The sequence below is a fragment of the Lissotriton vulgaris genome, chromosome 6 (genome assembly GCF_964263255.1).
Source record: "Lissotriton vulgaris chromosome 6, aLisVul1.2, whole genome shotgun sequence".
In the NCBI taxonomy this organism is placed as follows: Eukaryota; Metazoa; Chordata; class Amphibia; order Caudata; family Salamandridae; genus Lissotriton; species Lissotriton vulgaris.
Window position 1 is genome coordinate 1,917,963,579 of NC_141694.1, and position 21,750 is coordinate 1,917,985,328.

The 21,750-nt window shown below is 48.5% G+C and overlaps 1 protein-coding gene across 1 annotated transcript in view; it reads left to right on the forward strand.

Annotated features, from left to right (window-relative positions):
- LOC147709921 (collagen alpha-1(XII) chain-like) overlaps positions 1 to 21,750 on the forward strand; it is a 185,858-nt gene that overhangs the window by 64,522 nt on the left and 99,586 nt on the right. Inside the window, exon 4 of the mRNA XM_086926126.1 lies at positions 1,094 to 1,285. Coding sequence (XP_086782252.1) covers positions 1,094 to 1,285 — 192 coding nt within the window. The remainder of the gene's footprint in view (positions 1 to 1,093; positions 1,286 to 21,750) is intronic.

Here is a 21,750-nt window from a genome sequence, read left to right on the forward strand (position 1 = left end):
GCATTGAGACCCTCATGGGTGAGTAGCACACTGCACAATTCCCTGATTGATTGTTTGATTGATTGAACCCTAAATTGTGCTTCTAAACCATAGATTTGCAATAATGGCCATCTCCTTTCATTATTTAAGTCCATTGCTAATTATCTTTTTAAAGTATTTTTAATTGCCCCTTACTGATCTCAGGATTGGCTAAATAATCTGACTGTTATGTTCCAGATGTCTAGGCAGATAAATGCAATGTTTTTTTTATTTTTCCATCTCTTTATCCCCAGTCTGATAGCGTCCTTGTTGTAGGTCCACCGGAGATGGTGGGCTTATTATCTAGAAATGCGGGTACAAGAAGCATTTTGAGAATTGGATGTCTTTTGTAGAGGTGACCTTCAAATGCAGGTGTGAGTCATCTTTGTAGCTCAAATTAAAACCTGGGTATCCCACAGGTGAGCCACATATGCGTCAGTTGGATAGGCAGGTTGAGAATCAGTGGAGGAAGTCTCCATGGATACCCATTTGAGACTAAGCAGGGTCAATGGGGAGTGTGTGGCCAATAGTGTTGAAGGCAGCTGAGAGGTTCAGTAATATCAGGAGGCAGGGGTCATCTCTGTGGGATACCAGAAGGATGAGTCTGATGTGTAGGTTAGTTGCCTCCACGCTGCAGCACAACCTGATGCTGGATTGATAGTCATGCAGCAGATGGTTGGTATGGATCTTGAAGTTGGGCGTTGTCTGCTTTTTCTGAGATCTTGGTGCAAAATTGTTGAATTCAAGATATGAATAGGGACGCACATTGGATTCCCTCGACCAATCTGCATTGTTTGTGATGTGTCTAGTAGTCTAAATATAGATCCTGATTATCATGGTCATTCTCTTGTATTGTTATAACAATCGAGTCAGTCATTTCTCACACTTTATAAATGTTTACATTGATGATGGAAAGAGCCTCTTAAGTGCTCGTTGTTATTACTGGAAAGCAGTGGAGACCTATGTTGGTCTTGCTGGAGAGTACCTTTGCTTCATTGCTCCTCGCTCAGTCTCACAGCTGTTTATTCTTCCAGTCTGTACCCACTCTGTCTCTCCTGGTCCTTCTGTCTTGCAGTAGAGCGAGAAATATTCTACAATCCTAAAGCGCAGAGCTCTGCTCATCTCCAGTCTTATGCAAAGAGCTGTGTCAGTCTACAACATGTCGTTCAAAATGATGACCGGTCGTTCCAGACTTCTGCAGCATCTCTTCTGAAATCCACTCGATGCCTCCGTCCAGATGAAAAGAATAATTTTCTATTCCAAACAGGTATGTAATCGTAGAGATTGTGTAATGTGAATGCATAACAAGGGAGGGATGTCGGTGTGCACCAGGGATGAGTGCTCAACAAGGGAGGGATGTTGGTGTGCACCAGGTATGAGTGCATAACAAGGGAGGGATGTCGGTGTGCACCATGGATGAGTGCATAACAAGGGGGGGATGTAGGTGTGCACCAGGGATCAGAGCATAACAAGGGAGGGATGTTGGTGTGCACCAGGGATGAGTGCATAACAAGGGAGGGATGTCGGTGTGCACCAGGGATGAGTGCTTAACAAGGGAGGGATGTTGGTGTGCACCAGGGATGAGTGCATAACAAGGGAGGGATGTCGGTGTGCACCAGGGATGAGTGCTTAACAAGGGAGGGATGTTGGTGTGCACCAGGGATGAGTGCATAACAAGGGAGGGATGTCGGTGTGCACCAGGGATGAGTGCTTAACAAGGGAGGGATGTCGGTGTGCACCAGGGATGAGTGCATAACAAGGGAGGGATGTCGGTGTGCACCAGGGATGAGTGCATAACAAGGGAGGGATGTCGGTGTGCACCAGGGATGAGTGCATAACAAGGGAGGGATGTCGGTGTGCACCAGGGATGAGTGCATAACAAGGGAGGGATGTCGGTGTGCACCAGGGATGAGTGCTTAACAAGGGAGGGATGTCGGTGTGCACCAGGGATGAGTGCATAACAAGGGAGGGATGTCGGTGTGCACCAGGGATGAGTGCATAACAAGGGAGGGATGTCGGTGTGCACCAGGGATGAGTGCATAACAAGGGAGGGATGTCGGTGTGCACCAGGGATGAGTGCATAACAAGGGAGGGATGTCGGTGTGCACCAGGGATGAGTGCTTAACAAGGGAGGGATGTCGGTGTGCACCAGGGATGAGTGCTTAACAAGGGAGGGATGTCGGTGTGCACCAGGGATGAGTGCATAACAAGGGGGGATGTAGGTGTGCACCAGGGATGAGTGCATAACAAGGGAGGGATGTCGGTGTGCACCAGGGATGAGTGCATAACAAGGGAGGGATGTCGGTGTGCACCAGGGATGAGTGCTTAACAAGGGAGGGATGTTGGTGTGCACCAGGGATGAGTGCATAACAAGGGAGGGATGTCGGTGTGCACCAGGGATGAGTGCTTAACAAGGGAGGGATGTCGGTGTGCACCAGGGATGAGTGCTTAACAAGGGAGGGATGTTGGTGTGCACCAGGGATGAGTGCATAACAAGGGAGGGATGTCGGTGTGCACCAGGGATGAGTGCTTAACAAGGGAGGGATGTCGGTGTGCACCAGGGATGAGTGCATAACAAGGGGGGGATGTAGGTGTGCACCAGGGATGAGTGCATAACAAGGGAGGGATGTCGGTGTGCACCAGGGATGAGTGCATAACAAGGGAGGGATGTCGGTGTGCACCAGGGATGAGTGCATAACAAGGGAGGGATGTCGGTGTGCACCAGGGACGAGTGCTTAACAAGGGAGGGATGTCGGTGTGCACCAGGGATGAGTGCATAACAAGGGAGGGATGTCGGTGTGCACCAGGGATGAGTGCTTAACAAGGGAGGGATGTCGGTGTGCACCAGGGATGAGTGCATAACAAGGGGGGGATGTAGGTGTGCACCAGGGATGAGTGCATAACAAGGGAGGGATGTCGGTGTGCACCAGGGATCAGTGCATTACAAGGGAGGGATGTCAGTGTGCACCAGGGATCAGTGCATAACAAGGGAGGGATATCAGTGTGCACCAGGGATCAGTGCATAACACAGAGGGATGTCAGTGTGCACCAGGGATCAGTGCATAACAAGGGAGGGATATCAGTGTGCACCAGGGACGAGTGCTTAACAAGGGAGGGATGTCGGTGTGCACCAGGGATGAGTGCATAACAAGGGAGGGATGACAGTGTGCACCAGGGATGAGTGCTTAACAAGGGAGGGATGACAGTGTGCACCAGGGACGAGTGCTTAACAAGGGAGGGATGTCGGTGTGCACCAGGGACGAGTGCTTAACAAGGGAGGGATGTCGGTGTGCACCAGGGATGAGTGCATAACAAGGGAGGGATGACAGTGTGCACCAGGGATGAGTGCTTAACAAGGGAGGGATGACAGTGTGCACCAGGGACGAGTGCTTAACAAGGGAGGGATGTCGGTGTGCACCAGGGATGAGTGCATAACAAGGGAGGGATGACAGTGTGCACCAGGGATGAGTGCTTAACAAGGGAGGGATGGCAGTGTGCACCAGGGATCAGTGACTTATGAAGGTGTGGGGCGGAATCAATAGAGCTGTGGATTGATGGTAAGGTGGCTGCACACACAAAACAAGAACCAACCTCTTATGCAGACGTATCATAATAAGATATTACTTTATATTACAAAAACCCTAGAGATTCACTGAAAAAAGAAAAGGTTAGAGTGGGATTATACATAGGTCCTCTAATGATAACAATAACTCATGTTTAAAAAACAAAGAACACTGAAATTCCCCCGTTAGACATACCTGACATAACCATAACTTGCACAGCTATGATGCACTGCTTATGATCACACACATCACATCACTGATGACATCTCAGACCTCTGGCGGGGCACGTTAAACTTATGCCAGTTAAGTATAACTGGTGAATTTCAGTTTTGTTTCTAAACGTTAGCTTTTTTATGATTGGAAGACTTGTGTATACCTCCATATTATATACCTTACTTTTTTAATGAATTTATACACACACCCACATCCTTATACCCCTAAGTTCCCTCAAAATAAACGCAAACATAAATATGTGTAAACCTAAACTTATTTATGTATAGTGTTTATAGAGTAAAATGTGTCTCCTTTAGCCCCTGCCGGCTAATATGAAGTCACAAAATAAAGCAGGATCCTGAGAGCGGCCCACACAGTCCAGGGTATTAAGAGTCCATCCGATCTGAATGCTGAGAGCTCCTGAGAGCGGCCAACACAGTCCAGGGTATTAAGAGTCCATCCGATCTGAATGCTGAGAGCTCCTGAGAGCGGCCAACACAGTCCAGGGTATTTAGAGTCCGTCCGCTCTGAATGCTGGGAGCGGCCAGCACAGTCCAGGGTATTTAGAGTCCGTCCGATCTGAATGCTGAGAGCTCCTGAGAGCGGCCAGCACAGTCCACGGTATTTAGAGTCCGTCCGCTCTGAATGCTGGGAGCGGCCAGCACAGTCCAGGGTATTTAGAGTCCGTCTGATCTCAATGCTGAGAGCTCCTGAGAGCGGCCAGCCTCAGTCCAGGGTATTTAGAGTCTGTCTGATCTCAATGCTGAGAGCTCCTGAGAGCGGCCAGCACAGCCCAGGGTATTAAGAGTCCATCCGATCTGAATGCTGAGAGCTCCTGAGAGCGGCCAACACAGTCCAGGGTATTTAGAGTCCGTCCGCTCTGAATGCTGGGAGCGGCCAGCACAGTCCAGGGTATTTAGAGTCTGTCTGATCTAAATGCTGAGAGCTCCTGAGAGCGGCCAGCACAGTCCAGGGTATTTAGAGTCCGTCCACTCTGAATGCTGGGAGCGGCCAGCACAGTCCAAGGTATTTGGAGTCTGTCTGATCTAAATGCTGAGAGCTCCTGAGAGCGGCCAGCACAGTCCAGGGTATTTAGAGTCCATCCGATCTGAATGCTGAGAGCTCCTGAGAGCGGCCAGCACAGTCCAGGGTATTTAGAGTCCGTCTGATCTCAATGCTGAGAGCTCCTGAGAGCGGCCAGCACAGTCCAGGATATTTAGAGTCCGTCTGATCTGAATGCTGAGAGCTCCTGAGAGCGGCCAGCACAGTCCAGGGTATTTAGAGTCTGTCTGCTCTCAATGCTGAGAGCTCCTAAGAGCGACCCGCACAGTCAAGGGTATTTAGAGTCTGTCTGATCTAAATGCTGAGAGTGGCCAGCACAGTCCAGGGTATTAGGAGTCCGTCCGATCTAAATGCTGAGAGCTCCTGAGAGCGGCCAACACAGTCCAGGGTATTAAGAGTACGTCCGATCTGAATGCTGAGAGCTCCTGAGAGCGGCCAGCACAGTCCAGGGTATTAAGAGTCTGTCTGATCTCAATGCTGAGAGCTCCTGAGAGCGGCCAGCACAGTCCAGGGTATTTAGAGTCCGTCCGATCTGAATGCTGAGAGCTCCTGAGAGCGGCCAGCCTCAGTTCAGGGTATTTAGAGTCCATCCGATCTGAATGCTGAGAGCTCCTGAGAGCGGCCAACACAGTCCAGGGTATTTAGAGTCCGTCCGATCTGAATGCTGAGAGCTCCTGAGAGCGGCCAGCCTCAGTCCAGGGTATTTAGAGTCCATCCAATCTGAATGCTGAGAGCTCCTGAGAGCGGCCAACACAGTCCAGGGTATTTAGAGTCCGTCCGCTCTGAATGCTGGGAGCCGCCAGCACAGTCCAGGGTATTTAGAGTCCGTCTGATCTCAATGCTGAGAGCTCCTGAGAGCGGCCAGCCTCAGTCCAGGGTATTTAGAGTCCATCCGATCTGAATGCTGAGAGCTCCTGAGAGCGGCCAACACAGTCCAGGGTATTTAGAGTCCGTCCGATCTGAATGCTGAGAGCTCCTGAGAGCGGCCAGCACAGTCCAGGGTATTTAGAGTCCGTCCGCTCTGAATGCTGGGAGCGGCCAGCACAGTCCAGGGTATTTAGAGTCTGTCTGATCTAAATGCTGAGAGCTCCTGAGAGCGGCCAACACAGTCCAGGGTATTTAGAGTCCGTCCGATCTGAATGCTGAGAGCTCCTGAGAGCGGCCAGCACAGTCCAGGGTATTTAGAGTCCGTCTGCTCTCAATGCTGAGAGCTCCTAAGAGCGACCCGCACAGTCAAGGGTATTTAGAGTCTGTCTGATCTAAATGCTGAGAGCTCCTGAGAGCGGCCAGCACAGTCCAGGGTATTAGGAGTCCGTCCGATATAAATGCTGAGAGCTCCTGAGAGCGGCCAACACAGTCCAGGGTATTAAGAGTACGTCCGATCTGAATGCTGAGAGCTCCTGAGAGCGGCCAGCACAGTCCAGGGTATTAAGAGTACGCCCGATCTGAATGCTGAGAGCTCCTGAGAGCGGCCAGCACAGTCCAGGGTATTAAGAGTACGTCCGATCTGAATGCTGAGAGCTCCTGAGAGCGGCCAGCACAGTCCAGGGTAATTTGAGTCCGTCCGATCTCAATGCTGAGAGCTCCTGAGAGCGGCCAGCACAGTCCGGGGTATTTAGAGTCTGTCTGATCTAAATGCTGAGAGCTCCTGAGAGCGGCCAGCACAGCCCAGGGTATTAAGAGTCCATCCGATCTGAATGCTGGGAGCGGCCAGCACAGTCCAGGGTATTTAGAGTCCGTCCGCTCTGAATGCTGAGAGCTCCTGAGAGCGGCCAGCACAGTCCAGGGTATTTAGAGTCCGTCCGCTCTGAATGCTGAGAGCTCCTGAGAGCGGCCCGCACAGTCCAGGGTATTTAGAGTCCGTCCGCTCTGAATGCTGGGAGCGGCCAGCACAGTCCAGGGTATTTGGAGTCTGTCTGATCTAAATGCTGAGAGCTCCTGAGAGCGGCCAGCACAGTCCAGGGTACTTAGAGTCCGTCCGATCTGAATGCTGAGAGCTCCTGAGAGCGGCCAGCACAGTCCAGGGTATTTAGAGTCCGTCTGATCTCAATGCTGAGAGCTCCTGAGAGCGGCCAGCACAGTCCAGGGTATTTAGAGTCCATCCGATATAAATGCTGAGAGCTCCTGAGAGCGGCCAGCACAGTCCAGGGTATTTAGAGTCCGTCTGATCTCAATGCTGAGAGCTCCTGAGAGCGGCCAGCACAGTCCATGGTATTTAAAGTCCGTCCGATCTGAATGCTGAGAGCTCCTGAGAGCGGCCAGCACAGTCCAGGGTATTTAGAGTCCGTCCGCTCTGAATGCTGAGAGCTCCTGAGAGCGGCCAGCACAGTCCAGGGTATTTAGAGTCTATCTGATCTAAATGCTGAGAGCTCCTGAGAGCGGCCAGCACAGTCCAGGGTATTTAGAGTCTGTCTGATCTAAATGCTGAGAGCTCCTGAGAGCGGCCAGCACAGTCCAGGGTATTTAGAGTCTGTCTGATCTAAATGCTGAGAGCTCCTGAGAGCGGCCAGCACAGTCCGGGGTATTTAGAGTCTGTCTGATCTAAATGCTGAGAGCTCCTGAGAGCGGCCAGCACAGTCCAGGGTATTTAGAGTCTGTCGGATCTGTATGCTGAGAGCTCCTGAGAGCGGCCAGCACAGTCCGGGGTATTTAGAGTCCGTCCGCTCTGAATGCTGAGAGCTCCTGAGAGCGGCCAGCACAGTCGGGGGTATTTAGAGTCCGTTCGCTCTGAATGCTGAGAGCTCCTGAGAGCGGACAGCACAGTCCAGGGTATTTAGAGTCTGTCTGATCTAAGTGCTGAGAGCTCCTGAGAGCGGCCAGCACAGCCCAGGGTATTAAGAGTCCGTCCGATCTAAATGCTGCAAGCTCCTGAGAGCGGCAAGCACAGTCCAGGGTATTTAGAGTCCGTCCGATCTGAATGCTGAGAGCTCCTGAGAGTGGCCAGCACAGTCCGGGGTATTTAGAGTCTGTCTGATCTGAATGCTGAGAGCTCCTGAGAGCGGCCAGCACAGTCCAGGGTATTTAGAGTCTGTCGGATCTGTATGCTGAGAGCTCCTGAGAGCGGCCAGCACAGTCCGGGGTATTTAGAGTCCGTCTGCTCTGAATGCTGAGAGCTCCTGAGAGCGGCCAGCACAGTCCGGGGTATTTAGAGTCCGTTCGCTCTGAATGCTGAGAGCTCCTGAGAGCGGACAGCACAGTCCAGGGTATTTAGAGTCTGTCTGATCTAAATGCTGAGAGCTCCTGAGAGCGGCCAGCACAGCCCAGGGTATTAAGAGTCCGTCCGATCTAAATGCTGCGAGCTCCTGAGAGCGGCAAGCACAGTCCAGGGTATTTAGAGTCCGTCTGATCTGAATGCTGAGAGCTCCTGAGAGCGGCCAGCACAGCCCAGGGTATCAAGAGTCTGTCCGCTCTGAATGCTGAGAGCTCCTGAGAGCGGCCAGCACAGTCCGGGGTATTTAGAGTCTGTTCGCTCTGAATGCTGAGAGCTCCTGAGAGCGGACAGCACAGTCCAGGGTATTTAGAGTCTGTCTGATCTAAATGCTGAGAGCTCCTGAGAGCGGCCAGCACAGCCCAGGGTATTTAGAGTCTGTCGGATCTGTATGCTGAGAGCTCCTGAGAGCGGCTAGCACAGTCCGGGGTATTTAGAGTCCGTCCGCTCTGAATGCTGAGAGCTCCTGAGAGCGGCCAGCACAGTCCGGGGTATTTAGAGTCCGTTCGCTCTGAATGCTGAGAGCTCCTGAGAGCGGACAGCACAGTCCAGGGTATTTAGAGTCTGTCTGATCTAAATTCTGAGAGCTCCTGAGAGCGGCCAGCACAGCCCAGGGTATTAAGAGTCCGTCCGATCTAAATGCTGCGAGCTCCTGAGAGCGGCCAGCACAGTCCAGGGTATTTAGAGTCTGTCGGATCTGTATGCTGAGAGCTCCTGAGAGCGGCCAGCACAGTCCGGGGTATTTAGAGTCCGTCCGCTCTGAATGCTGAGAGCTCCTGAGAGCGGCCAGCACAGTCCGGGGTATTTAGAGTCCGTTCGCTCTGAATGCTGAGAGCTCCTGAGAGCGGCCAGCACAGCCCAGGGTATTAAGAGTCCGTCCGATCTAAATGCTGCGAGCTCCTGAGAGCGGCAAGCACAGTCCAGGGTATTTAGAGTCCGTCTGATCTGAATGCTGAGAGCTCCTGAGAGCGGCCAGCACAGCCCAGGGTATCAAGAGTCTGTCCGCTCTGAATGCTGAGAGCTCCTGAGAGCGGCCAGCACAGTCCAGGGTAATTAGAGTCCGTCCGCTCTGAATGCTGAGAGCTCCTGAGAGCGGCCAGCACAGTCCAGGGTATTTAGAGTCCGTCCGCTCTGAATGCTGGGAGCGGCCAGCACAGTCCAGGGTATTTAGAGTCCGTCCGCTCTGAATGCTGGGAGCGGCCAGCACAGTCCAGGGTATTTAGAGTCCGTCTGATCTCAATGCTGAGAGCTCCTGAGAGCGGCCAGCACAGTCCGGGGTATTTAGAGTCTGTCTGATCTAAATGCTGAGAGCTCCTGAGAGCGGCCAGCACAGTCCAGGGTATTAAGAGTCCATCCGATCTGAATGCTGAGAGCTCCTGAGAGCGGCCAGCACAGCCCAGGGTATTTAGAGTCCGTCCGATCTGAATGCTGAGAGCTCCTGAGAGCGGCCAGCACAGTCCAGGGTATTTAGAGTCCGTCCGATCTGAATGCTGAGAGCTCCTGACAGCGGCCAGCACAGCCCAGGGTATTAAGAGTCCGTCTGATCTCAATGCTGAGAGCTCCTGAGAGCGGCCAGCACAGTCCAGGGTATTTAGAGTTCATCTGATCTAAATGCTGAGAGCTCCTGAGAGCGGCCAGCACAGCCCAGGGTATTAAGAGTCCATCCGATCTGAATACTGGGAGCGGCCAGCACAGTCCAGGGTATTTAGAGTCCATCCGCTCTGAATGCTGAGAGCTCCTGAGAGCGGCCAGCACAGTCCAAGGTATTTAGAGTCCGTCCGCTCTGAATGCTGGGAGCGGCCAGCACAGTCCAGGGTATTAAGAGTCCATCCGCTCTGAATGCTGAGAGCTCCTGAGAGTGGCCAGCACAGTCCAGGGTATTTAGAGTCCGTCTGATCTGAATGCTGAGTGCTCCTGAGAGCGGCCAGCACAGTCCAGGGTATTTAGAGTCCGTCTGATCTCAATGCTGAGAGCTCCTGAGAGCGGCCAGCACAGTCCAGGGTATTAAGAGTCCGTCTGATCTCAATGCTGAGAGCTCCTGAGAGCGGCCAGCACAGTCCAGGGTATTAAGAGTCCGTCCGATATAAATGCTGAGAGCTCCTGAGAGCGGCCAGCACAGTCCAGGGTATTAAGAGTCCGTCTGATCTCAATGCTGAGAGCTCCTGAGAGCGGCCAGCACAGTCCAGGGTATTTAGAGTCCATCCGATATAAATGCTGAGAGCTCCTGAGAGCGGCCAGCACAGTCCAGGGTATTTAGAGTCCGTCTGATCTGAATGCTGAGAGCTCCTGAGAGCGGCCAGCACAGCCCAGTGTATTAAGAGTCCGTCTGATCTGAATGCTGAGAGCTCCTGAGAGCGGCCAGCACAGTCCAGGGTATTTAGAGTCCGTCTGATCTCAATGCTGAGAGCTCCTGAGAGCGGCCAGCACAGTTCAGGGTATTTAGAGTCTGTCTGATCTGAATGCTGCAGAAATGCCAAACCCATGTGTCTTGTTCACTGTCCATGCTCTCACCTGCCTTTGGCAGAACACCAATCTAAAATATTAAGGGCCAGCTGTACAAACATTAGGAATACTGATTTCCGAAATGCAAATGTCTCTGAACCGCTACTAGGAAAACGGTATTCCGAATTTATGAAACTCATTTATTTTGATTTACGGATTTCAAGTGGATTGCAAAAGGCAAATTGATTTAACTCATGCATATTAATGAGGCAGGCCCCCGTTTGCGACTCATTAGGAATCACAGCCATCACAGAGATGGTGGCCTGCTGAGGTCAGCAGACCACCATTTCTGTGATTGCTTTTTAATAAAGCAAGCTTTTTTTAATGCACCCGGATTTTCCTAAAGAAAAATGGGATGCGTCTAAAAAGACCGTGGGACTACTGCCAGTTCTTAAGAAATATTTGTTTTCCATTCTCAAAGGGGAAGGGGTCCCACGGGGCTTGCTTCAGAATTGCAAATGGTTTACCACCTCCTTCATGGAGCTCTTAAAATATGAATGTTTTGCGACCGTAATTAAGCCGCAAAACATTCATACATCCTATTCAGATTCAGTATTTGGAAAGGACAACTTAAACATGCCCCTTCCAAATATCGAATTGCAAACACAAATTGTGATTCGGAAACATGTTAGCAAAGCGCAGTTTGTATATTGTACCATGGTAAAAGCATTTTTTAGGTCGGAAATAGCACAATTGGCCATTTCCGACCGCAAAAATGCTTTGAACAATTTATCAGGAGTTTCCTACAGCAGATGCAAGTGACTTTTTGTTTAAAGTTAGGGTTTGAGGCAATCCAGAATCAATGCCCACAGATCCACCACCAGGTTTGCTTTTAAATTCTGATGGTTCATGTTAGTAAGATGATCGCATGTTCCTGTTATGAGTGCAATGAGAGGCCACCTTTGTTAGCAGTGAGACCTTCATCGTGGGGGCCTTGTGAATGGTAGAAATAGTCTTGAATCTTATCTGTGACTCTACTGAAAGCTAACGGAGTACCTTGATGGCTGATGTTAGGAATTAGGTTCCTGGTTGACTGGGGTAGAAGCCAGGGTGAAACATTAAGCACAATCCCAATCAGGGTAAGTCTCAAACACATCCTTAATTAACCTATGCTCGCTGTTAGACCTGGCACCTTGGCGTGAGTCTCCCTTCCTCTTTTTGCTGATGTGCCTCATATGTTTTGCTGGTGTCCGCTGCTCAGAGCACTATGCCACTGCCAATCAGTGCCACAGTGCAAGTGCTCCCTATGAAAAGTGTATGTGTAATTGATTTCCATGATTGGCTTATTTGGTTTACTGTCAGTCCCCAGTAAAGTGCACCAGGAGTGCCCGGGCTTGTAAATACAAATGCAGGTGGTGGGCTTGCAGCACTGGTTGCGCCACCCACAGAAGCGGCCTGGCAAAATGTGTCTAGGGTCTGCCATTGCAGAACCTGCGTGCAGTCTGGTATTGTCATGCTATCTGCGTAAGTACACCTACTTGCCAGTCCCTAAACCTTCCCTTAACTTCATATTAGTCACCCTTATGGTAAGCCCAAGGGCAGGGTGCATTGTAAGCATAAGGTAGGACATGCCCTGATGTGTGTGGCATGTCCTAATAGTGAATTACAGCCATTTTCATTTTTTCACTATTGTAAGGCTACCTACTCTCCATAGGCCAGAATGGGCTGTGGAATTATTACTCTATGATCCCAGCAGACTCAGAGAGCATGGAAGAAAGTCAAGTTTAGTATGCCTGAACTCAGAATAATAAAATATTTCTTTTAGTAAAGTTTATTTTAATATCCTGTGTTTGCAAATACTACTTTTAGAAAGTTAGTATTTGCCTGCTTAACCATTTCAGCCCGTCTCTGCTCTGATGTGTATCTGCTGTCTGGTTTCTGTGTGTGGCAGGGCTGGGGAGTTCCAGGGGACAGGCTGGGGTTGACAGGTGGTGAATAGAGAGATTACACGAGGATGGGTCGGGGGAGTGCCCCTGGACTCTGAATAGGGCTGTGCTCTGCCACCACAATGCTGGCTCTGCCCCCTGGGGAGCGACTGATGACTCTGCCCTGCACCTGGTCCAGGAAGAGGGAAGACTGTCAACAGAGTGCTCCTGACTGTACTTGTCACCACAATGCTGGCTCCACCTCCTGGAGAGTGGCTGATGTCCCTGCCTTCTCTCTGAAAGAAGAAACCAGAGTCTGCAAAACAAAGTGCTTCCGAGCTGAATTGGACTATGCAAAGGCCCCCTGGCCTGAAAGAACGAAAGAAACTGTATAAACAGAGGAGACCTGCTCCTAACAAATCAGATCCTGTTTTACCCCGAAGAACCTCTGCCCGACTAGAAGGACCAAGAAAAAGCTGAAGGAGGAAAGACTGTCCCTGATCTAAAGGACTGGCCTGCAGTGGTGCCTTGCTGAGGAAGGAGAGGAAAAGACCAGAAAGAACTTTGCTTCATTTGTGCTTAAAACTATCGCCAAGGGCTTGATTGAGCTAGCCCCCTGACCTGAGCCCCAGGACCATTGGGCTCATTGTGCCTTCGCTCGTCTTTTGCCAAGCTGTGTGCTTCCTTCCCGCCGGAGCTGTGACCCTTGGTGCCCTCGCCGCCTCCTAGGGCGGTGACACTCAGGAGCCTGGCCACCCTTGCCCGCTGAGAGCCCCGCTCGTGTTTGAGTCGCTCTCTCCCCGTTGGGCTGAGCCGCCTGCTCCTCTGTCACCCCGCCTGTTACTGGAGCGTGTGGTCTGCCTCCCCTCCCACCGGAATCTAGATCGGAGCGCGGTCCGTACTGAGGGGCCCGTGCCGCACCTGCCTGACGGAAGCATCAAGCCCTCTAAAGACCCGAAAGTACGCTTTCCCCGCCGACACGTACTAGATGAATATGGCTCGTCATCCCAGAGTACGCCATGTGGACCTTGACGTCGCGTCGAGGACGTCTAAATCCAAGGTACTGTGCCCTGCAAACTCCGGTTGGAGTTTGCACCAGACTCGGGGTCCGCACGTTTGTTTTCCCCGCACTGTTTCTTTTACCATGAACGAGTCGTACGGCCGCCCTGCGACTCGTACCCTTCAATAAAAGACTGCCGCCCCGTACGCTCCGCACCGTGAGGCGCGTGAGCATTGGCAGGGCCTCCTGGTTTTCCCCGCACAGAGTACGCCAGCGCCCTATGCCGCACACCCCCTTCATCGAACTGTACTTAGAGATCAGGATTCGCTTCAACAGCACGGAACAGTGTTTAAAAGTCAGTGAGCCTTGTGAACTAAGCAACATTTAAGAACTGTTGAGAACTCCTTTGCCAAACTACAGTACTGTGGCCTCCTCGCCTAAAAAGTTATATTGGTCTTGTGATAAATCTGCATAACAATCTTTTTTTATATAAAGTACATGTATTTTTTATACAAAACTTACGCCTGGTGTACATTTGTGGTGGGTCAGTATTGTTTACTGTATGTGGTCATAAATGCTTAACTGACTTAGCGCCCTGAGGATTAGCCTTGACTGCTCGTGCCACGCAACCTAAAGGGTGAGCAGGGGTTATTCTTAAGGGGTAATTCCCTTGCCCTGACTAGAGGAGAGGGTCCTTGTTTGTCACAAGTGTATACCTGTGCCAACCAGAGACCCCCAAGTCTAACACTCGCCCTATGCTTAACTTGACAGGCGATGTGTATGGTATTTGAACAACACACCAAACTGTAAAACAGTGAAAACAGTGAAAACAGTGAAAACATCACATAAAAAGATTCCACACCAAGTTAGAAAAAAAATCTTAAGTTAAGAAATGAAACAAGACCAAAACAACAAAAACTGCAATGAGTAGAATTCAAAACATGAATTCTTAAAAAATAAATGTGAAAATGTCACATAAGAGCAATAAGCACCTATTTGGGATATCTGGTTGAACTGGACTGGAACAAAGTCAAAAGTTCAGGCCAAGTGTGGTGGAGCGCGGGCTGGATACAGGGACCCCGTAAGTCCCGCTGAACACAGGCGAGCAATGCGGCAGTGTTAGACCTGGCACCTTGGCGTGAGTCTCCCTTCCACTTTTTTGCTGATGTGCCTCCGATGTTTTGCTGGTTTTCCGATACTCAGGGCACTGCGCCACGGCTGACCAGTGCCGCAGTGCAAGTGCTCCCTACTGTAAATTGTACGTGCGATTGGTATCCCTAATTGGTGCATTGGATTTACTGTTAGTCCCTAGTAAAGTGCACTAGAGAGTGCCGGGGCTTGTAGATGCCAATACTGCTAGTGGGCTTGCAGCGCGGGTTGCGCCACCCACCGAAGCAGCCGTAAAGATGAGTCTGGGAACTGCGACCGCAGAACCCGCGTGCGGTCTCGTACTGTCACGCTAGCTGGGCAAGTGCACCCACTTGCCAGCCCCGAACCTTCCCTTGACTACATGTTAGTCACCCCTATGGTAGGCCTGCGGGCAGGGTGCGTTGTAGGTGTAAGGTAGGACAAGCCCTGATGTGTGTGGCATGTCCTAGTAGTGACTTACAACCAAAACCGTATTTCACTATTGAAGGCTACCTGCTCCATTAGGCCAGACTGAGCTGCCGGAATTATTACACCCTATAATCCCAGCAGGCTCAAGGAGCATGGTAGCGAGTCATGTTTAGTATGCCTGAACTCAGGATGATAAAATATTTCTTCTAGTGAAGTTTATTTTAGTATCCTGGGTTTGCAAATGCTACTTTTAGAAAGTTAGCATTTGCTTGCTTAACCATTTCAGCCCGCCTCTGCCGGTATGTGTATCTGACTGTCTGGGACGTGTGAGTGACAGGGCTGGGAGGATGACAGGTGGTGAATGCGCAGATTACACCTTAGTGGGAGGTAGGAGTGGCTCTTGACTCGAACTGTAGCCGTGCCCTGCCACCACAATGCTGGCTCCACCCTCCTGGGGAGCGACTGATGACTCAGCCGGCCCCTGGCCCAGGAAGTGCGAAGCCCCCATCAACAAGGTACTCTGGCAGCCCCTGGCCGCACAATGCTGGCTCCACCTCCTGTGGGGCGTCTGATGCGCCTGCCCCTCACACTGAAAGCAGAAGCCGGAGTACACCCTCCAGGGTACTCAAGGACTGAGAGTGGCTGTGCAAAGGCCCCCCTGGCCTGCGAGAACAAAAGAATTGGCCTATAAAAGAAGGAGCCCTGCTCCTTGGAAATTAGATCCTGTTTGGGCCACAGAAGGACTCTGCCCTACGAGAAGGACCGTGAGAGACAAGGAAGGGTGCTGACTCTTGCCGGTGTCTGGTGCCTTGCTGCTGAAGGAGAGGAAGAAGAAAAGACTACGAGAAGACTTTTGCTTTACTTTGTGCCAAACTCTGCTAAAGAGATCTCCAAGGGCTTGCTGTGAACTTGCCCCCTGACCAGCGTCTGTAGGAGAGTAGGGTCTGCAATCCTATGATCACCCAGATTTTTTGCTTTTGTTTCACTGGTTTACGACTTTCTCTGGCTGCGGGCCTGCCAATCAGACCCACAGCCTGGCTGTTCTCTTTCTAAATTACGAGATGTACCCTAGGTGCATTTACCAATTGGTACTGGGCCACCTTATTGATTGATATTGATTGATGCTTTATTTCGATATGCATATATCATAAAAGCAGTACAAAAGATAAAAACAGCATGTCGAAAAAAGTAAGACTGTACATTTAGTAAAAAGATAAAACACATTAGGTCAGCATAAATTAGATAAAAAGAGAATTAAATTGATATGGACAGTCTTCTAATTCTAATCAACCAAGCCCATTTTAAAAACTTAGCGACAGCACAAACAATGGGAGGGGCTGTGTTAGTTAAGAGGATCCGGAGTGCAACGGAGTGCTGACGAGTACCCAGTTCTCTACAGATGGGACCGAGCCAACGTGATCTGGGGCGACCGTAGTCCGGGCATTCAAAAAGAAAATGTGGCACCGTCTCTGGCTTGTCTTGACAAAGAGCACAGTAGCCTGATGTAGACTGGGATTTATTCCACCTCGAGCAGAAGTCGGCCAAGGGTAGGGTTCCTAACCGGAATTTAATGTACAGGGACCTGTCCATAGCCACTGATATAATGTCCATGTACGGCTCATACATGACATCGTCTTTTAACAGCAGAAAAGCTGCGGTGGTTTTGCAATGCTGCTGGCTTCTCAAGCGCTTCGTACAGACCCACTCCCAGAAAAGTTTTTTTAAGGTCTCCTTCGGAGGAGCGGAGTGGCTATGCCAGCATGAGTCCAGGCCTAGGTCCCCTAAAAGTTGTTTTATATCCTTCAGCCATTTGATGCTACGCCAACCGTCAGAATGCATCACCTCTGCCAGACCATTGGCATAGGATTTTAGCTCCGGGACCCTCCACAGACGTGCCCAAAGCAAAAGGGGTCGAAGCCGAGCCTGGTCCCTTATGGCTTTGCAGCCAGTGTCCATGAGCACTGGGATGGTCGGGCTACTCGATGGAATGGCAAGGAGATCCTTGATGAATTTATTTTCAGCCTTGCTCAGTGAGTCGACTTTACCCAAACCCCACAGTTCCGCTCCATAGAGTGACGCAGGGACCGCACGTGCTTTGTATATCTCAAGTAGAGGGGCTACACAATGTTTTGAGGAGTTGTTAAACTCCTTAAGAATGGCGCCACCCACCCTTTTGTGGGCCAATGTCAAAGTCAAAGTCAAAGTCAAAAGTTTATTATGATTTGGCTCTCAATGAGGGCCACATAAAATAACATACATGTAAACATACTTTAAAACACAAACTTAATACAACGACTAAACGACCACTTGTTATATACAAAGTTACACTCATCAGCATCTCGCCAGAATCACATTAATAAATATCTAAAAATTCTTTAAAATATTTAAAAATTCTAAAACAGAACATTTCATTAGGGGGGCAGAGGAGAGCATTAAAAAACATTTTTACATTCGTAATTCCCATTTGTATACAGATTGGTTTTATCCATTTTTTCCTCAATAAGTACAGGCCTGGGCAAATAAGCAGAACGTGTTTAAAATCTTGAGCGGCATTATTACAAAAATTACACAAGGGGGACACTCCATACCATTTTGCAAGTAATGTATTTAGTGGAAGCAAATTGTGGCGAAGGAGGTACCATACCCTACGGACACCATGCGGAATGTTCCAAGTTAGATATTGTTGGGCTTGTTTTGGTGTATAGGTTAAAACCAGGAGTTCCCTATCTTTATCTTTCTGTTGGGCAAGTATATCCAGTTTGTAGCAGTATTCCCAGGACATACTTTTTAACTTTAGCTTTAGTTCTAATGGAGAAAGTAAAAACAACGTACTTTCATCCAATTCCAATATTGAAACAGCCAGTCGAAAGTTTTTTACTAGCTGCGAGAACTCATTAAAGTTGCCCAAGAGCTCCTTTTTTAAGCTTTCTCGTAAGGTTCCTGGTTTGCCTCGGGCCAAGCATGTTATCCATTTTACTAGAGCAGCTAACCCTTGAGCCCTACAACTTCGCAGTCCGAATTCCAGCCTGCAGGATGAAGTGGAGCAGGCAGAATTTAATGAAGAAATTTTCCTTAATACCTTCCCCTCCATTTTTTGCATAAACTCCCATTGATATGGATCCACCAATTCCATTCCATACAAGAGGGTAGCAGGAATCTTTGAACGGAATACATCCAAGCAATATGAGAAGTGTCTCCTCCCAGTCGCTTTGTATAAGGAACATAATCCCCTCCCATGGGCCATTGCTTTTCTAGAGTTATTTTCAATGTGGGGTTTCTCACTAAGGTTAGAACATATTATTTTGCCCAAAAACGTATAAGAGTTAACTACCTCTAGTTTTTCACCACTTAATGTCCAATTAAAACTCTTGGACCTGCATTTCTTTTTTCCAAAGATGCACATAACTTTACTTTTTGAACTATTGATTTTCATAAAGTGTGCATCGGCGAATTTATTCAATGTATGGAGACGATTAGAAAGACCTTTCGGGGTCAGATCTAGAACAAGAATATCGTCTGCGTACATTAGAATGGGTATGGCAGTTCCTCCAATTTTTGGGGCTAATCCCTCACAGTCAGCAACAGCAGTTGGCAAATCAGCCATATATAGGGAGAACAAAGTGGGTGCCAGTATGCATCCTTGTTTTAGGCCATTGCGGGATGGGATGGCTTGGGAGAGACCCCTATCACCTCCTTGTAGCACCCGACACCATGTGTTCCAATGCAAGGACTTAACTAAGTCCAATAAATGTCCTGGCATGCCCAATGCCGACAGCTTTCTCCACAGCGTTGGTCTGTCCACCCTATCGAACGCTGCAGAGAAATCTATAAATGCTGCATATACGCCTCCACCACGTACACGAACATATTTATCTACAATTACCTGTAGCATGGTTAAGTTGTCCAGAGTTCCGTGCTCTTTTCGGAAACCTGTCTGTTCCCTGGGTATAATATTATTTTTATCTGCCCATTCTGTTATAGATATTAATAAAAGTTTAGCAAAGATTTTCCCTATAGCATCCAGTAATGCAATTAGACGGTAATTAGCGGGATTAGCCCGATCTCCTTTTTTAAAAATTGGGATCAGGATGCTTCCCTGCCAAGAATCCGGGACTGCTCTTGTTTTAAAACACACCCGAAACACTGGAAGAAGGATCCTACTCCAAGTAGTTACATCTTGCTAAATTGTGGACATAGGCACTTCATCTGGTCCCATAGCTCCTGAAGAGCGCATACTCCTGATTGCACTGGCTATGGTGTGCTCAGTGGGGAGTTCCATTATAACGTCAGAATTGGAATCTGGAACCCAAACATCGGTCCCTACGTGGTTGGACGCATATAGAGTAGTCACAAATTGGGTCCAGACATTTTCAGTGATTGCAATCGGAGTGGGCGTTGTTACAGATCCACATCCTTTCCTTATTATAGACCAAAAATCTCTGACGTTTTTACACTTAGATGCCTCTTTTAGCTTAATCCATAAGATATCTTCTTTATCTCTTTTTAATTTGGCTCTCAATCTCACCCTCCTTCTTTTTAATAAAGCTAGTTTTAACCTAAGCTCTCCAGATCTATTTAGGTATTGCATCCTAACAACTTTATTAATTTCTTTATTCAACCTTAATAGAGGACTAGGAGAGAAACATTTCTTTTTAAAATTTCCTGAAGTCCTAACTATTTCAGTAATTTTTTGGATAAGGGTTTCGAGGAACATAAATTCCCTTCCCTGCCAATAGTCAAGCTCAGTTAGAAATTGGGTAAGGATGTTTTGTACATCTTTGTTATAACTAGATCTCCAATAACATCTATCTGAGTGACTATTAATGGTAAAACCTCTGTTCTTTAATGACCAGAGGTCAGCTTCAGGAGATGTTAAAGAAACAGTTAATTTAATGATTTTATGATCGCTCAAGGGCGTATAAGAGATTACCAAATCTTTGCAGAAAGAGAACATTTCAAAGTCTGTAATTACGTAATCCAAAATAGATTCTCCCCTGGATGAACCATGAGTGTAATTAGCTGGAGTATCAGAGGGCATTCTGCCGTTTATAATAATTCCCTCTATGGCATTGAGTTCCCCGAGGAGAATCTTGCCCCTTTTATTAGTTTTTATTTTATTGGGCAAAGAGGCTTGGGGGATATTATAAACCTCTTCCTTTGCCTTGTTTCTAAATAAGTCTAGGGAAATGTTAGACACTTTACAGTTTAAGTCCCCCACTAATAATAGGTATGGGGGATCATCCACCTCTAATAGACGCTTTAGATAGGAAAACATACGTTTTAAAACTACCGTAAAATTATCTTCAGGTGGAATATAGGCGTTTACTATGATAAATGAGGTCCGTTGGACACCAGGATCCAGGTTAGAAATAGTTATAACTTGGAATAGATTACTCTCGTCCTTATAGTGTGCGAAATGCCATTGTAGTGCATTTGATAATAAACAGGCAATTCCGCCTTTAGCATGGCCCTTCTTTGATGGCGTTGCGGGAGCCTCCAGGACGAAGTAATCATTTCCAACATGTGGGAAAATATGACACCATGTTTCTTGGATACATAACACATCTGCATTTTGGGAGAAGAGATAATCAAATTTTTCAGGGCAGTTAGTCAAGCCGGCAGCATTCCAAGAGACAATTTTTAAACAATGGTTAAAGATGTGAGGGTGACCGTGGGTTTCTCGAGGTGGTGTTTGAGAGAACTCCAGGTAGCCAGTTCCACATCGCAGAGTCTTCAGTAAGTAGATTGTCTGTACTACTAGGTACAGGACAAACCTGGGAAACCATGCGTTTGCCTCTAGAGATCCAAATTTTTAGATCGTTATTACATAACGGAAGGACATCCTGTCCCATGTTTAACTTTGTGTTCCTTTCATTAAGAGAAAGACACAAATTTTTATTTACATAGGGTAGGACGTCAATACCTCTACATTGAAATGCTTCGGCTTGTTGGAGAACTAGGTTAGTAATTATCTTCGAATAAAATTTTACCCTTATTCGTTGGCCATTTAATGATCTTATTGGGGTAACTAAATCTATATCATTTGATAGGACCAACTTTAGACTTTCAATCTCCTTAAAGCAGCTAAGTAACAAAGATCTATTCATTTTTAGATCAGAGTCAAATAATGGAAGAAAATCTAGTACACAAGTGTCCACATATGAGATTGGACTTTTTACAGATTGTGGTATTGCCTTCCTAGCTATCTCCTTCTGAGGCAGAAAAATAGGAGCAGTTGGATTATATACTCGTGTTACTATCGGGAAATATTTATCATCTGTACTTGTAAGTTGAGGAACAGGGGCATCAACTACTAAACCAGAGACCACCATATCCGTGTTTACTTCAGCCGAGGGAAGTCCCTTGGAATCCTCTAAGATATTTTCCACTTCCACCTTCTCCGGACTAACAGAGGGAAGACTATGCCCTCTTTCTATGGGAGCAGGTGTTACAGTTATTATATGTTTTGGAAAAATAATTTGTCTAGGTCTTTTCTTTTTATATTTACGTGTGAGTTTCCCCTTTTTTTCTCTTGATTTCATTTTGGTGACTTTTGGAGACCCCGAGGCAGCTTCTGGCTCCTTTTTATCCTGTGCAAAAATAGGAAAGAGATCGTGGCCCCCCGTTGTAGGAGCTTCACAGACACTCTCTTCCTGCTCAGGTAACAAAGGCTCAATCCTCAAATGCGAGGCGGGTGAAATAGGTTGATTAGGTGACTTAAGCATCCCCGCCTCTGTGGAAGATCCCAGATGAGCCTCTCCC